At 40.2% G+C, this 17,134-nt stretch overlaps 1 protein-coding gene across 1 annotated transcript; it reads left to right on the top strand.

Annotated features, from left to right (window-relative positions):
* Positions 1-2,797: 2,797 nt before the first annotated feature.
* LOC139126082 (uncharacterized) lies at positions 2,798-8,021 on the top strand. Its single transcript, XM_070692139.1, has 4 exons — positions 2,798-3,124; positions 4,821-5,133; positions 5,768-6,052; positions 6,316-8,021. Exons 3-4 carry the CDS (start codon positions 5,797-5,799, stop codon positions 6,537-6,539), a joined length of 480 nt encoding a protein of 159 aa, XP_070548240.1. The 5' UTR covers positions 2,798-3,124; positions 4,821-5,133; positions 5,768-5,796; the 3' UTR covers positions 6,540-8,021.
* The last annotated feature ends 9,113 nt before the right edge of the window (positions 8,022-17,134 follow it).

Below are 17,134 nucleotides of genomic sequence, written 5' to 3'. Positions count from 1 at the left end.
TCAACATTTTGAGCGAAATTCCAAAATCAAATATCTTGTTCACATGTGCACTTGTAAGCAACCCATGCTAATCAAGTATATATATATGAGTTATTAAACATCTATAGATGAACAGACATTGCTAGTTTTATAGTGGAAAATACACATTCGTAGTTTTCTTATAGTCGACTACCATGTATAGTGAATCAGCATTATTGATGAAATCTAAAAATTACATTTTTTTGTACAGGCATGCACTTTTTACCTGCCACTTCAAGCAAAGTACATTTACATGAATTATCACACACATATGATTTGACATTTTTTGGACAACGCGTTTATCGCCCACATTTTGCCTTCCTTTCGGGAGGGTGACTGAAAAAGTATAGCAAGTCAGAAGGGGGTCTTGAACACATTGCGGGTTTGTTGGGGGGTATTGAGTAACAGGGGGAGGGTCACTTATTTTCATGCACGGATAAGGGGGAGGGTCACTAATTTTTGTGCATGAACTTTTGAAGGGTCACTATTTTCGACGCAGCGGTGTTTCGAAAAACACCGGCCCTCCCCCCCCTGTAATTTATGTCCAGTCCCTAAGTACGACTAGAATCACTCGAAAATCAGGTGTAAAATATTTCAGAGAACGTGTCAGAGTGGAATCACACGCGACACCAGGATCAAGGTCTACACGTTGTGAACACGTCGGCCAACATGGCCGCCGCCATATTGAAATTTATGCAATGTGAACTTGATCGCGATCGTGATCGTACTCGGACAAAACTCATCGTTGTAAAATCATAATCAACCTCACCAGTCAACTCTTGTTTCTTTTGCGGTCCATTTCGTTGATCAAAGCATGGGAGTATGATCAAAGGCCCCGCTAGTGCTACACCGCCTACCTCTGTGAACACTTGTCCGCGTAGCTGTGATATCGCAGCGGTACTTGTGGCGTGTATCGAACGCGCTCGGGTCATTGGGGTCATGGCGATGACCCCAAACCAATGACCCGAGCGCGTTCGACACACGCCACAAGTACCGCTGCGATATCACAGCTATTTTCAGCGATGTATAAGGTCTTTGTTGGTCGTAATGGTCGTTCTGGAATGAAAATTTGTGAACAACCCAGCCGAATCAACACTTCCGGACAGCTTATCTGATGCATACCGTACTTCACACCTTCCACTCTTTCACCAGGTTGAAAGTTGCAGTGAGCGCTAATGTGCAGACAATGCATGCAACAGCTGGTAGCTACGCAGAGCGTGTGAACTAAAGGATGGCGGGAATATTTTAAAGCGAAGCGGGGAGAATCAAAGCGTAGCGGGGAGAGGCGAATGCGTAGCGGGACCGCTAAAATGGCCTGGGGAGAACACTGTTTTATAGTTTTATCAATATAGTAACATTTAAACTGTTCATGCACTCACTCATCATGTGCCCTAAAGAATTTTCTTTTTCTCTTCAGCCGTTTTGGTTTGGTGTTATAGTAATCAGTATGTAGTTTGCTACAGCCGCTGGCCACAAACCAGGAAAAAAAAAAGGGTGACGCGCTGTTGTTCAAGTGACGCGTGCGCTGACCAGAAACATTTCTTTCTTTCTTTTTTGCCTTAGGGACCGTCTCAGATTCTCGCAGAAGTTCAAAAAGCGAAATTTATTCGTTTAGGGGGGGGGAGGGGGTTTGACCCCAAACTGCACACTCGTGCCAACAAATTTGTAACTGTTTCCATCTCGTTTGTGCCCCAAACACAATTTACCGATAGGAACATTTCATTCATCAAATTATATACATAGACAGAAAGCATAATCTTTTAAAAAATGTGCTATTTATAAGCGTCTGCTTTAACCACTAGATGTCTTTATTCTCGCTTGTTATGCACCTGGTCTAGTCGTTTCAATATGATTGAACATGCCTGGGCCCCTTGTCAATGTCTTTATTCTCGCTTATTTACCGCCCCTACCAAGTACAAATTGCGTGTTCACAAACACAAAGAACAGCACAAGAGATGCAAAAAGGGAAAGTAAAATAAAATGAAACTTTTATGCGGTAAAATGCCCTGTTAGTACTCAAATCTGATCGATCACTTTAATTGTAATGTGGCAAGGGGAATACGTCTATAGTAGCTATAGCAAAATGCAACATTGTACTCTCAGGCAGACATGAACATTTCAAACTTTTGAAGTTTCGTTTAGGGGGAGGGGGGAGGGGGTTTTGATCAAAACGAAGAAATTTCGTTTCTTGAACTTCTGCGACAATCTGAGACGGTCCCTTAGCAATAGCGATTCTGCTTGCAGGTGCGCCCTCTCTATTGTGTGTCAACAGTGAGTGTACGTGTGAGTTGTTTTTGGCAGCATGGTGACACTGACAAAGTTGGCGGTGACACAGTGAACGTCGTATCGGGTTAAATTGTTGCAAAATTTATCGAAGGAGAACGTCTAAATGAATGAAGGTGACGTCAATGCAGGTGACGTTGTGTAAGACAAGCACAACTTCGGAACTTTCCGTTGCAGTCGTCTGATGTTGTGGTGATTCAGCCTCGCGCGCCTCTCTTTGTAAACAATAAAAATGTGTGGGAGTGCAACAGGGAATCTCCGCGTCACCGCCTAACCTTCGTCTGACCTGTGCTTTGTGTGATCCGTTGTGTTTCAATAGCCTTTTTTTGCTGTTGACGTTGTCATTATTGTCTATTTTACAATATTATGGCTTACGAGCTTCAAAATTCGATTGAATGCTAAACTCATAAGCCTTCAAAAACTCAGATGAGTGACGTCACGTGGTTATGTATCAATAAAAGAAACCATAAACGATATTTGTCTCTCCTTTTGATCTACACTGGCTATCCTGCATTTCTCTTACCGATATGTAGCTCCGATTTCTGATTTATTTAAACCTTTTTTTAGATATATTGATGGCGTCATAAGCTGTTAGTAATGATTAATTTCATTTCATTTGTTACCCCCTTTGTAATAGGGAAGTCATGGGTTTATGAAAAGTCTTGAGAAGTGTGAGTCAGAAGATTTTATTGCAGAGTCATCGTGTTGTGAATACGTATATAAGGCGTTGTCCATGATGCCAAACATAGGATTATGGTCCAAGAGAACGCGATGATTGGAACACTCTTCCTTGGCATGTGTATTTTAGCTGGGACTAATGGCGGTAAGAAAAAATGGTATTTTATTCATCAGAGTCGACGGAATCGATAAATGGCATGTTAAGTTCGACGGATGCCTTGTGCAGCACTGTCGGCAGACTCGGGGTTTGTTTGAGGATTGACCTATAAACCGCTTGCTGTTTTCGCTCACTCCCAATGCAGTGACGAGGTGGAGTTCATGTAATGCAGATTGAAGGGAAACCTGTTAAGCGTAACGTATTGGTTTGGTGACCCTGGTTGCGTAGTGACCATAAATGTATGTTTCGGCGTTGGCATTAACCGGTATTTGAACAACTTCGGAGAGATACATTCAACCATTCATTTTGTGAATGGGGTAATTCCACGTTTACCCTATCGGTAGACATAGGCTTGCCCCACTACGGATAGTAGGTTTCGTATTGCTACAAAACACAATTATTGGAAGGGAATATGTATGATATCAAAGTTCAGAGAAATGAGGTTACAGTTCGCACGATACACTTACGGGTGCGAACTCTAACCTCATTTCTCTGAACTTTGACATCACACATATTCCCTCCCAATTAATGTGTTTTGTCGCAATACAAAACCTACTATCCGTACGATACTACTGAAGCTTGACTCTCGGCTGTTGTCGTCTGAATTTGTGACAGTTAAGCCTTACACGGCTCCAGATTAAGAAATAATTTGTGGTCCGGGCGACAGGAAGTCTCACTGCCAGGACACTGTTGATTGGCAGGTGTAGCTGCTGCCCCTGCTTGTCACGCACGTATTCTTCGGTTTTGGTATTTCAACACCCTTGCTTTGGCTGTTGGTTTTTGTCATTTTAGCCGTGATGTCTGCTGAGCTAAACTATTCCAATCTGTCGAGTCACATTTACTCGGCCGTCGGAAAAGTAGATAATTAATCTGTCATTGAATATTGTATGCAATATAGCTTAGATACTTTTGACTTCGAGTACCAAAATTCAGGTACGACCTTTTGAACCCTACTTCCTTTTGATCCGTGACGTCATACAATGATTATGATTCATCAGACAAAACCATCCCCGATTTTTATCCTAGTCCACTTTCTGCTCTGCTATCACGATTGTTTGGCTTTTATTTCTGTACACTTTTTACGCTTACACGCTAGTTCGAAAACACTGAATAATTTTAACATCGAGGTGACCATGCAGACGTGATGATTGCATAATATTTGGTTATCAATAATGAGGCTCTTACGTCCCTTGTAATACATTTTGTTGCAATAGAAGTTCAATTCGTTTACGGAAAGCCTGGATAAATATTATTGCAAATATTATTGCAAAAACGAGATTTTGTGATTAATGCACGACTTGTTCAATGTAACGCATATTTCTATGATCCTTCCCATCTCAGCCTATGCCAACTAACCAGTATTTGCAGAAAAGTCTAAAATCCACATTCGTGGAGCTAGGGCTATGTCAAGTCAATAAATCGTATTACAAAGGTGTTTTCCATCTTGCCAAACATATCTCTTTTCATTCAAATGGAGATTAGGTAACTGTCTGTATGGAGATTGACGGACCCGTTGTGAGACTCGTGTTTATATAAGGTGTTTATGGTACGGTCAATGATTTAACAGTACAGGGTTTACAATACAAGTATCCATCGTTCAGCAAAAATACGGCTGCTGAAACTAAACGTATCAAGCCAGCAATGCCTCAACGAAATTGACAAGAGCATACTCTTTGTCCTTCAGTCAAGTCCAGTGATGCATGGCTACAGACACCTGTCAGCGCAATAGTGCGAGAGGGAGACGACCATATCTTAAGATGTCAACCCAACACGACGTCACGTGTTCCATCCAAACTAAGTGGTTCAAGGGCCGTATCCTAATAGCGACAATGATACAGTACACGGCTATCAAGAGAAATACAAAATCATCGGAAATCACCCGGAGGGAGAATTCAACCTCTCCATACGGAATGTGGTCTCTGGTGACGAGGACGAATATGCGTGTGAATTTGTCCATGCTCATCCCATAAGACAGAGAGGAAAACTTACTGTAACTGGTAAATATATGAAATTTAAGGCATATAAGACTGACTGCTGGATATCATAACTATTGCTGATTAGAAGTAAAATCGGTATTCGATGCATAGGTATATTACTAATTTAATACACCTATAGGAATGACACAAAGATTGTGCAGTGCATTGGGATATGTAGATAGCTCCGCTTGCCCTTGGCACATTAATTGAAATTTTAACTACGGCAAATATATTGTAGTGCCCGCATATTACGTGCAAGGATGCTTCAACCATACCTCCATCGCTATTCGCTACGGACTTTTCTTCCCATCTTCAGCGACCTAGCCACTCAATTAGCAAGCATATTGCCAATTATTCCCAAGCTATTACCAGCACACAAAGCTAGGACATGAACTCGTAACCTACCAAGTATATCGTCATGTAGCTTGCAATGTAGCTTGCAACTTGTAGATATCTGCTATACCGATATAGATACATATACAATATCCCTTGAACGTGCGCACACAGACTCACACATACATGCATGCATACATGCACATACATACATACGTACAGACAGACAGACAGACAGACAGACAGACAGACACACACACACACACGTGCTCACACTTTTGTGTTTGTAAAACCTTCACATATTCTCTGATTTCGTCTTCAGTACCATACAGAGAGGTCAGTTTGTCAAAGATGGGAAAAGACGGCATTGAATGTTCTGCTGCACACGGAAAACCACCAGCAAATGAAATAAAATGGTATGCCGACTCAATTCTTGACTCTGAAGTAGATCCCGATATCAGCGAAAATAACGATGGGACATTCAACAGCGTCAGTCGACTGTCTTTAGCATCGTTCAGTAAAACACCAGGAGAGCTGATGTGTAGTGTGGTGCAGCCGTACACAGATGAAGTGTTGAGTCAAACAATAAGGGTGGCCAGCGGCGCTGGTAAGAAGTTGTCAATATTTGATAAACACTTCAAATCATTGCCGAACTTTATTGATCTAGAATACAAAAGATTTTACTTTATGATCAACATCTATCCACATGTATTACGCAGGCGGGTCATTCTCATGATATTCATTGAAAGTGATTGCTCCTGAACAGTTCAAGTTGTCATAACTAAGCAAGCAAAACCACTGCGGATAAAAGTAACAATAGAGGACCATAGGTATTTCCTGAATTGGTATTTTCGTTCCATTCGTTTACAGATAAGCGACACAGTCGATTAGTTACTTGTTTGCTGTGCGTTGCAAGCGCTCTCTTCTACCTACATTACCTGTTAAGTTCCCCAACTCTTGCAATCTATGGTGGTTCAGAAGAAAAAGTCTCCTCAACAGCGGCATGTCCACCAGGCCAATACAGAACAGTCGGACTGAGATGTCGCATTCAAGTCGCAGCCTGGATAAACACACTAATACTTCAGCAGTCATGATTCCACACGTACACTATCGCATGTCGATACTGGAAGTTAGCCGTCACAAGATTTACTTCAACGGCAACCCCTGCAGAATTGTTTCTGCTGTGACTCGTACGTACATCACATGAAGCGATAATACCCTCTGTACGTATATCATGATTACTCAACGTACGGCTGTCATTCTGTGCTTCAACGGTTCAGTGTCCGAATATGCCGACGCGTCCAGCGAACGCCGGTTATCCAGAAATAGGGGTGAACATGGCCGGAGATGCATACAGTGAGTAACCTTTTGACTCGCAGGATGAGAAGTTAAAGGACTGTTAAAATTATATCCAATGAAGCGAAAAACAACGTTCCTATCACGTCGAAATGGTCCTTAACTACACAATTTGTAGTCGATTCGGTCAAACGTTACATAAAGGAAATCTGCAAAGCATAGCGACATTGCCGTCTTCTTCGTGTTTCTTACTTGCACATATATCGTTTATGATGCCATCATGAAATCTGAGAGAAGTATTCTCCGCTACTTTATACAGAATCGAAGAGATCAAATGCTGGTTGAGGCAGACTGAAAAGAACACGAAAGTCCGCACGAGGCACGTGACAACACTTAAAAATTAGAAACTACCTCAAAAGAGGTATAAAAATTGTGACACGTGACAACACTATCGTTCTGAAACGCAAGCTGAGAAAACATGAAAGGGATATGAAACAATTACTGTAACAGTGATAGACAGACTCCCTTATTCTATAAATTGGCAAAGAAGGTGGGCTGACCATTGTCTAGCTTTGCGTATGTATACTTAATGACTTTTTTAAACTATGGTGTATCTATATGGTGTCGTCAGTGAAATTAAGACAGCAAAACTTGACATTGCATGTTAGCGCCTATTTTGAATCATTGTTTTGACGCGTATGTGGTAATGTATTCATCTCTACTTTCAGTGCAGATGTGGACTTTTGAGAACTTTGAGTAGACTGCTTTATAAAAATTAAGAAAATGGCGGAATGATGACATCTTTCTGTCTCTCCTCACTTAAGATTATAACTTAATAATGCTATTATTTGTGTTCATGTATGCATCAACATCTACTTTCACCAAAGCAAACCACTTAATTGTCTCCACGAATGCTAATATATATATATATATATACATTAATTGAAAGGACATGTTCACTGACAGCGGTAGAACAGAACATATCCATCAGATCTCCAGCTTCTTATATGAATCAATATTTCCTGCAGTTGCAGATTATGGAGAGGGATTTATTTGTAAGTTTTAACTAAGTACCAGTAGTTTTTAATTTGAATTTTAACATTTAATATTACAATTTTTAATTGTAAGCATTTATGTTCAGGTTATTTTGAATCATGGCGTAGAGAGTAACTTTTGAGATATGTATGACACAAATTTGACACATAAAACAATGGAATGATGAGTCGCAATCTAATTAACTAAACAACAGGGTATTTAAAATGAATAAAATGAGTTCAAGTGATGGCGTATGGTGATGGCGAATTTGTAGGATTGCGAATTTTCTTACTTGGAGTATGAGAACATTACACAGTGAAACATTGGTTTCCCCGTCACTATGTGTTAGGAAAATTACACACGGAAGTTTTGCCTACGCCCTTACTAGTTCCGTTTTGGTAGCTGTGACAAATTTCCATTTCTACTCATCAAACACGGGCCGATAACATTACTCAGTGTTGTTTTTGCTTTAGGATTTAATGACTGGTCACCTAGCATATAAGTAGAATAGAAATATCCTAAAAACTAGCCTTTTTAGTTAACTCTCTTTCTGACTGCTGTTATTTGATAATGCTATGATGCATATGTTATTTACTGGTCCGGGATACTAATCTTTGAATAAACTACAAATTCGGTAAACGGGGTTATCTCTATAGCTTTGAATAGAATATACACACCTATTGGGTGGTACTATGTTGCTGTCCCTATTCGCCCACTTACTATTTATTGAAAGAATAAAAAGGGAGATGGGCCGGCCATTAATGTCGCCTTAGGTTATATTTCTGAGAAATACAAGGTTAATCAAAAACTGGCCTCAGACGATCTTTAATAGTGCATATCAGAGCTCCAGTTTGCTCACTGACCCTGCACAGACGCGAACACTGAGGGCACTGTCACAAGTACCTCATTCTTACTGGATATCCGGGTCGATTTCAAGAGTATGTAGTACACACTCTTGAAATAGACCCGGATACCGGGTGGTAATGGTCATGCACGAGGCAGGATTTGACGAACAAGTCATCGATAGAACCCTACCCGTTGGTAGAACATAATTCCTAAACACAACATTCCAAGCGAGAATAACATCGCCAGACATCAAGATATCAACATACTTGAAACTAAAACTTTTATCAAATTTTCAAAACAGTTGTCGAAAATTAACACCAAGAAGTGACTGAGGAAAAATTATTCATCACCAAGACTCACGGCCACGGCAATTAATAGTAACCGCCACCTACAGGTGCAGCCGTCGACAGTGCTCGAAATTGACTTTACCTGGGTATTTACCTTGCAGCTTTGCATTTTAGAATCTCAATTTTTCTGGGTCTGCCAAGTGTGAGTGTTCGTTAGTCTTTCCGACGAAATAATCATTCAAATTCTTTACTAGGGCCAAGTAAGACTTTACATTTCTCCAATTGACACATCCCAATGAGATAGCCTTATTCGCTAGTATCATTTTTTATCGTATGGGGGAAACCTTCGCATATCAGCTGCCTTTTTTCTCCGGTACTTTTGACAAACCCATCGTTGTACAACTACATGTGTACTAAATAAAATCTGGCAGTTGTGTGTTGATGACGAATGTTGCGCCATAAATCAGTAGGATTTATGGCTGCGCACAAAGTATGTGGCCGATCAATTTGAGTCTTCACTGTGCCACCATGACGTTACTTTGAATTAATTTGTCGGTGTCATTTCGACCCTTTTACTTGCCCCGGGAGTTCAGTAAACTAACTGTTATCATGGTTTATGTACCAGGACCCAACTTCAAGATAGCTGGAGAGAAGATTTCCGAAGTCTATAGCGAAGTAATCACGCGATCCCCTGACAATCCTGTCTTCATAGTAGGTGATTTCAATCGATGTGACATGACATCTCATCTCATTAATTTGTATCAGTATGTCACAGTTCCCACATGTCTTGGTAGTACTATCAACATGTGTTATGGAAATATACCCGATGCATATCGCTCCATTGGCAGACCAGCTCTCGGGCGTTCAGATCATAATGTGGTACATCTGCTCCCGAAATATCGTCAAAAGCTGAAAACTGAAAACCCGCAAGTCAAAATCATACAGGTTTGGTCTCCGGAAAGCATTGGCGATTTTCAAACTGCTTTCAGATAACAGACTGGACATTTTTAAAACATCTTGCGTTGAACCCCAAGAATTGGTTGATACCGTTTCCTGTTATATGAAGTTTTGCGAAAACATTGTGGTAAAAACCAAATCAGTACGTGTATTCCCGAATAACAAGCCTTGGGTAACAAAAGAAATGAAAATGTTTCTAAATGAAAGAAATTAGCATTCCTACAAGGCGACAGAAGTAAATATAAGGAAAAAGAAAAGGAATTTAGACGGTAGGCTAGAATTGCGAAATATAAGTACAGAATGAAAGTTGAAGAAAAATTGAAAACAAATAATTGCAAAGCTGCATGGGATGGGTTGAAAGTTATGATGGGTAAAAAACAAAACACTAGCCTAAATTCATTCCCTCGTGATCTACTTGCCTTCCCCGATGAATTAAACAAATTTTATGCTCGTTTTGATGTAAGAGATTTCACCAATGAATGTGTAACATTATGTCAGAGTTTGAAGCCTGTCTCTGATCAGATTGAGGTCTCCCAATGCGATTTTGAAGGTAGCTTTAAATAGTAACAAAGCAGCAGGTCCCGATAAAATTACAGGAAGGGTTTTGAAAAATTGTGCCAGACAACTCGGTCCCATTTTTCACATTTTTCAAATGTTATTAAATCTTCATGTTGTCCCCCGTACATGGAAGACATCTACAATTATTCCAGTTCCAAAGAAGTCCAACCCAAAGCAGCTGAATGACTATCGTCCCATTGCCTTAACATCAATTCTGAGCAAGTGTATGGAAGGTATTGTGCGGAAGCATTTGCTTTGTAATGTGGCTGATAAGTTAGATCCGTTTCAGTTTGCGTACAAAGCTCATAGAGGTGTTGAGGACGCATCTATCACTCTTTTTAATTTACTTTCTCAACATTTAGAATCCGCAAATGCATACATTCGTATTCTTTTTATAGACTTTTCAAGCGCTTTTAACACCATTGAACCATATGTTCTCCTTAGACGTCTTATCAAGATGAATGTCGATGCCAACATATAATTCTCTGGATCAGTGATTTTCTTAGAGAAAGACCACAACGGGAAATGGCTACATGTCAGAGGAAATTGTACTGAATGTTGGTGCTCCACAAGGTTGCATGTTATCACCTACTCTATTTTCTATTTACACAGATCACATGAGGTGCAATACTGCAATTTCTTGTTTGTTCAAATTTGCTGATGACATGGCTCTTGTTGGGCTACTCAAAAAGGAAGATTCTCTTTCTGAATATTTCCATAATGTTAAAATTTTAAGAACTGGTGCATAGATAGCTATTTAGATATGAATATTAGTAAAACAAAAGAGCTTGTCATTGGTTGTAAAGTTTGCCCGGATTTTACTCCTGTCACAATCAACGATGAATCTGTTGAAGTCGTTTCATGTTTCAAATACTTAGGTACTGAGGGCAACATGACGGAAATCGTTTTGCTGCTTTTGGTTGTTACGTTTGGGAATCAGGAATCACTGTTTAGGTTTTCCATAATGCCGGAATAGTAACATTATTTAATGAAATTTGAAATAGGTGTTGAACTACGCTACTTAGTTGATCAGCACACAATTTAAAATTTGAAGAAGAAAAAGTATAATTAGTGTAAAAAGACAGTTTTATTAGTTGCTTAGTGTCAGGGCAACGGTTAGGTCCAGGCATAGCAAATAAAATGACTCAAAAAGACAGACATTATTTTAGTCTGTACAATTAAACCATTCAGTTTCTATTTTAATATCACTTATAGTATCCAGGTTATAGCATGAATAGTTAAAACATACAATTTCAAGTTAAAGATTATTTTAACATTCAAACTAAGACCCGCAGACAACACCGCGTGGTTTGGCGAGAGGGGAGGTCTAATTAGTTCAGGCGTTCAAGGTTTGAACCCCTGACAGGCCGAGGTTAGCGTAATGTGTAGTAGTGTAGTTACAGTCGTAGTGAGCATTGGCACCCCTTTTTTCATCATTTCCCCACGTACGTTTCGGAGCCCCATTCCAATCTCCTGCCCCAAAATACATCTTCACCCTTTTTAGAACGTACCACTTGACATAATTTAGACAAAGCAATGTCTAAGTTGTAAATAGTACTAGGGGGTAAATATCAGGGTGGTAAATGTCTTGGTATGGTGGTAAATGGTTGCTGATAAATGGTTGGTGGTAATTAGCCTGGGGGAAGGGGGGTGGGATGTCTTGGTGGTGATTGTCCAGAGAGTATTGGTCTGGATGGTGACTGTAATTGAACAGACCCGGAGTGTGAGGCCGAATGCCAAACCTCGGTGGATAGAAGGTTTGAAACAATAAACTGGCGGGAATTATAAAATCAACACAATTCACGAAATATCTGTCTTAATAAAAGTGACATCGGAAGATCGAAAATACCTTTCAAAAGTTCAAATCTTTTCTCTGATAACTGCATTTGACTTATATATGTCAAATCGAGGCGAAAATTCATCGTCAGGCAAATCTCAACATTCACGTTGCCAGGCCGCTATCGGGGATCATTGAATTACTAAGGAATATATAAGTTAGAGTACTCGACATGTATGTTGCAATAAGTACAAGAGTAAGTGTTTACGAAAAGCTAGAGAAGCAGGCGTCAGCAGATTCTCGTGCCTAGTCGTCATTTTGTGAACACATGAGGCGTCAACATCGAGCAGAGGGCTTCGGAGACACTTTGCTCAGAAATACAGCCAAAGTCATCTCAGAAATGACCGTGATTGCCGGATTTTGTCTCGGAGTCGCGTGCATCTTGGTCAGCATTTATGGCGGTGAGTAATAGTAAACTTTGAGGTTAAGTGACACTTGATAGAATATCGATCTGTGACACTTTGAGTGTGCCAACATACCTCTGCAGTACTGTTAGCATAGTTTGTTTGTTTCAAGGTTGGCCCACGGCCGATAAAATTTATTGTGCCATTGCTTTAGGGACTTGGCTACAGCTATGTATTGATTTTATGCACTTGTTGAGTTTAGCACAGTCATGTACGATTCTTGTTGCGTACAATCTACCAGGGTTTAATTCAGCGTGACCGAGAGTTCGGCTGGTCAAAAGTCAGGGAATGCCACAGCATGACAGTCTAGCCTATTAGCTGCAAAGTTTATCGTTTTCTGAGAAAGAGACTGGCCTTTTTGCCTTCCTTTTTTGTGTCTGAGCACCCGTAGTTTGGCCCGATGTTTGTTGTCATAGCAGCCTCCAATTCGGCTGACTGAAATCATTATTTCCACCCGTTGACCTAAGATAAACTGTTGAATCACAGATACCTGACTACAAGAAAAAGCAAATGTATTTGCACAGTACCGTAATGCGCCATCACATTACTATCTTGATAATCTCTCTAAACAGTAAATAATGCACAGTACTTCCGACCTGCGGCGATGGACTCCATTTCCGAGGTTATGCAGTACAACTGCGTGAATTTGGCATACATACTGATTATCGATGATTCAAGTGCAGTTTAGTACATTTGCAAGTATACAGTTATGACAGAAATGGTCATTTTTTTCAACAATAATCATAATTACGATATTTATTAATAAAACATTTTTTACACTTTTTACACTTTTGTTAAGGCTCCTAATGCCTTCATGGCCGTGTGCCCAAAGTGTGGACTCTACTTAAAATTTGCCTCTCAAAAAATGTCCGCTACATGCGAAACTCATGACAGAGGAATGTTCGAGGCTGTCGTCATGTTCTTTACAATTCAGCCTTACGTGCTGTTAGATTGCAAAACTTCGGAATATTTTTGATGAATGATTATGTTTGAAAAGCGGCAGGGCTAGCACAACCAGTCAGTATTCGATCAGCTGATAAAATTGGCTTGTACTTGCTCGCTAGTCAGGTCCTTGTCACCGCATCTCAATATACATACTATGGCCCTTGACTTCTTTGAACTTTTAAGGTAATAACAGAAAATTTAAGATTTCGTTGCGATACAAAATGATGAGTCATATACTATTTATGTATAAATTAGGTTCCAGCCAGGGTGATACGCCTTTTAAGTAAGCTGTGTTGCAATCAGGAAAGGAGTCCATTTGCTGATGACGAAGCGAAGGGAGTGTCAGTATATTTTCGTGCAAAGTCATCATTTGTGGCTATCTGAATCTAAGTGACCGAGTTGAGAGAATGTCGATGTAAGGACACGTCGATTGTGACTCATGGTTCTTGTTTGCATTATTTCAGCATTAAAGGCCATGCCCAGTTTTACAGCTGATAATGCACACTCTCATGATTTCGGTTGTGTATAGATTTGAATACGGGCTCTGTGGCTTATCGCTCGCGCTCAGGTCAAGGGTCGTCGCCAAAGAAACGTGTACGGCGCTTTATCATTGACCATCCACGGACTCATTATCTGCTCCTGTTACAACCTCAATAATAAGAACATAGATTTTCAACCATTTTTCTGTGTGCCTCGACAGTGCTCGAAATTGAACTTTCAAATTGGAATATTTTAATAGTGCGACGTATAGAGTCGTATGTGGTATTAGACAGACATTAGAAAGGTAAGAATTGTGCTAGGTTGCCCGACATGGCATTTTTGGAGCACCGCTAGCCCGAGACGGCAGGTGCTGACAGGAAGAGAGATTGTCAAAGTCACTAAAGCGTCCTTACATCGACCAAGGCGAATAATAGACTGACAGGTTTTTTTCCATCAACGAGCACAGACAAACTAGCAGTGTCTTTGCAGTATTGCCATTAGGCTCTGAGTTGTGTAAGACTCGAAGTGTAAAGTCAAATAAGTGGGATGAAAAAGGCACGCGTATATATCTCCTCAATTGTGAAATATACTGATATAATTAATATACATGCGTCCAAGTAGCCTTAGAAGGCAGGTGTATCTGTTGCTTCTTTAGGACACTGCGACATTGAACTTTCACAGGATATCGAATCTTTGCTGCTTCTGGATTAGTATACATTAAGAGGTAACAGTGTGCTTGGTTGCCTGACATGGATTTTTTGGCGCACCGCTAAGCCTGAGATGGCAGATGCTGACAGAGAGTCAGATTGTCAATGTCACTAGAGCATCGTTACGTGGACTAGGCGAATAATAGACCGAGTTGACCTAGATATATTGATAGCGTCATTAGGTGTTCAATGATTAATTTCCTCCTACTTGTGATTCGTTTTGTGTAGCGATAAGGAAGTCACTTGTTTATGAAAAGTCTGGAGAAGCGGGCGTCAGCAGATTTTATTGCAAAATCATCATTTTGTGAATATTATCTAAGGCAATGTCCATGTCAAACAAAGGATTATGAAATTCGGGATCGGAAATTCATCCAATCAAATCTATTAAAGGGCAAGTGATGACTGGAACACTTTTTCTTGCAGTGTGTGTTTTGGCTTGAACTAATGGCGGTACTAGAAAATGCTATTTCATTCGACAGAGTCGACGCCACATCGATGAATGTCATGTTGAGTGTGACGAGGGCTTTTGTACTTCAATCAGCAGCTGACAATCGTGGTTTGTTTCAGAGGATTCGCCTATAAGCCGATAAATAATTTCATTCATTCCTTCTGCAGTGACAAGGCCGAATTCGTGTATTACCAAAGTACAACTTGTTTAGCATAACGTATAATCTTGATGGTCCTGGGTGCTTAGTGACCACTATATTTTTCTTCGGCGTTAGACATGAGCTGGTATTTAAACAACTTCGAAAAAACACATTCAAAAATTCCTTCTGGTAACGTAGTGACCGCTATAGTTTAAGTGCGAGCTCTGTAACACGTATTTGATCAAACAACTTTGATGAGATACATTCAGCAATTCCTTCTGTAAGAGTTATGTCCTGTCAATAAACCATACCACAAAACTATTTCAAATTTCTACTGACATGTCTCATCTCCTGTGCCACTGTCTTTAACAAATTGTGATAAAAGTGAACACCTGTTGTGCGTGTTCCACTTAAAAAGACGTTATGTCATGCGAAAATTTGTATACTTTCCCATTTACAATTTAGCCGCAGTTTTGTTTAGGACAACCAACATTCCCGTATTCTTTCAAAATTAAAACAAATCTGTTCCTTAGACCTAGCCCTGTATTCATGTTGATCTCTCGGTAGACACTGTTTTTGTTATGCACGTCTACTCGTCAGTGCCGTCCGAGGTGAAACCTCATTTCTCTTGACAATGACGTCATACAGATTCATTTTTATTACTCTTGTTTTGTCGAATGGAACTACTTGATATTGTTTGGTAGACCAATTCCAGCGTAGATTATATCGAACAACACTTGTAACCATAGTCACGGTATCATATACGTGATTGTTCATATCAGTACAGTCACTGTGCGTCAGCTTCTTCTCTTTGGGGTGGGGGCGGGGTAGTTAGTCCGGTACTGAAAAAAACGAAGATTTAAAGTCCCCGAAAAAATATCCAGGTGTATCACACACAGTCTATGTTGAAGTTTAAACTCAGAAAGGTAGGTCGTATTTCGCAAATATTCTTCGAGATATTTTAAGATAAAGCTGCAGCCTACTGGTAAATACGATGAATTTTAGAAAATCATCAGAAAATTTTTCGATGCCTGATATACTAATTCTACATGTTTTTGAAATTGACCTCAAAATTTGATGGAGAAAGTGGAGTTGTTCAATTATGCCCTCCTATTGTCAATGCGGAAAATATGCCCTTCCGCCCTTCAAAAAGGATTGTGATGAAAACTGCCCTCCAGTAATTATGATCTGCCCGAGACCCGCTACCACAACAATTCAAGTTCTCAACTCCCCCCTCCCCACCACTGAAAGTCCCCATTGCCCACCAGATGCACATATGCCCATGTTACATATCATTTCTGCATCCATTTATCATCCAATGTATTGTTTAGTGCATGAATGTAATATGCATCCGTGTTCAGTGAAAAGCTACCGAACTGTTATACTTATCATCTTCTAAGTTTTAATAAGGCTTTTAATAATCTCCACGAAGTTCTATTAACCATAGTATGCCCCCCTCTCTACCTGTCCTTCGGTACCCCGGCACTGCCAGATATTTTCTGTCTTCCATAGGTAAAAGTGAAATTTATTCCCTGCCTACTGTAGACATTGACTCTTTCTCCCTGCCCGCTGATGAGTTTTTCTATTTGCCGCCCACTGAAAATCTGCACACGAAAACCCTTTTACACCAACAGCTTCGTTGGCTGCATCTTGTTATTACACATGTTTAGGGCCTGGAAAACGCCAATTAAAATATTAGTGAGCACGCAGTAAGCCCGGATAGACCAATGAAACTGTCCCAAATTGTTCA

This window comes from Ptychodera flava, assembly GCF_041260155.1.
Source record: "Ptychodera flava strain L36383 chromosome 3 unlocalized genomic scaffold, AS_Pfla_20210202 Scaffold_26__1_contigs__length_13983176_pilon, whole genome shotgun sequence".
Lineage (NCBI taxonomy): Eukaryota > Metazoa > Hemichordata > Enteropneusta > Ptychoderidae > Ptychodera > Ptychodera flava.
This window is presented reverse-complemented; position numbering and strand designations above follow the sequence as displayed.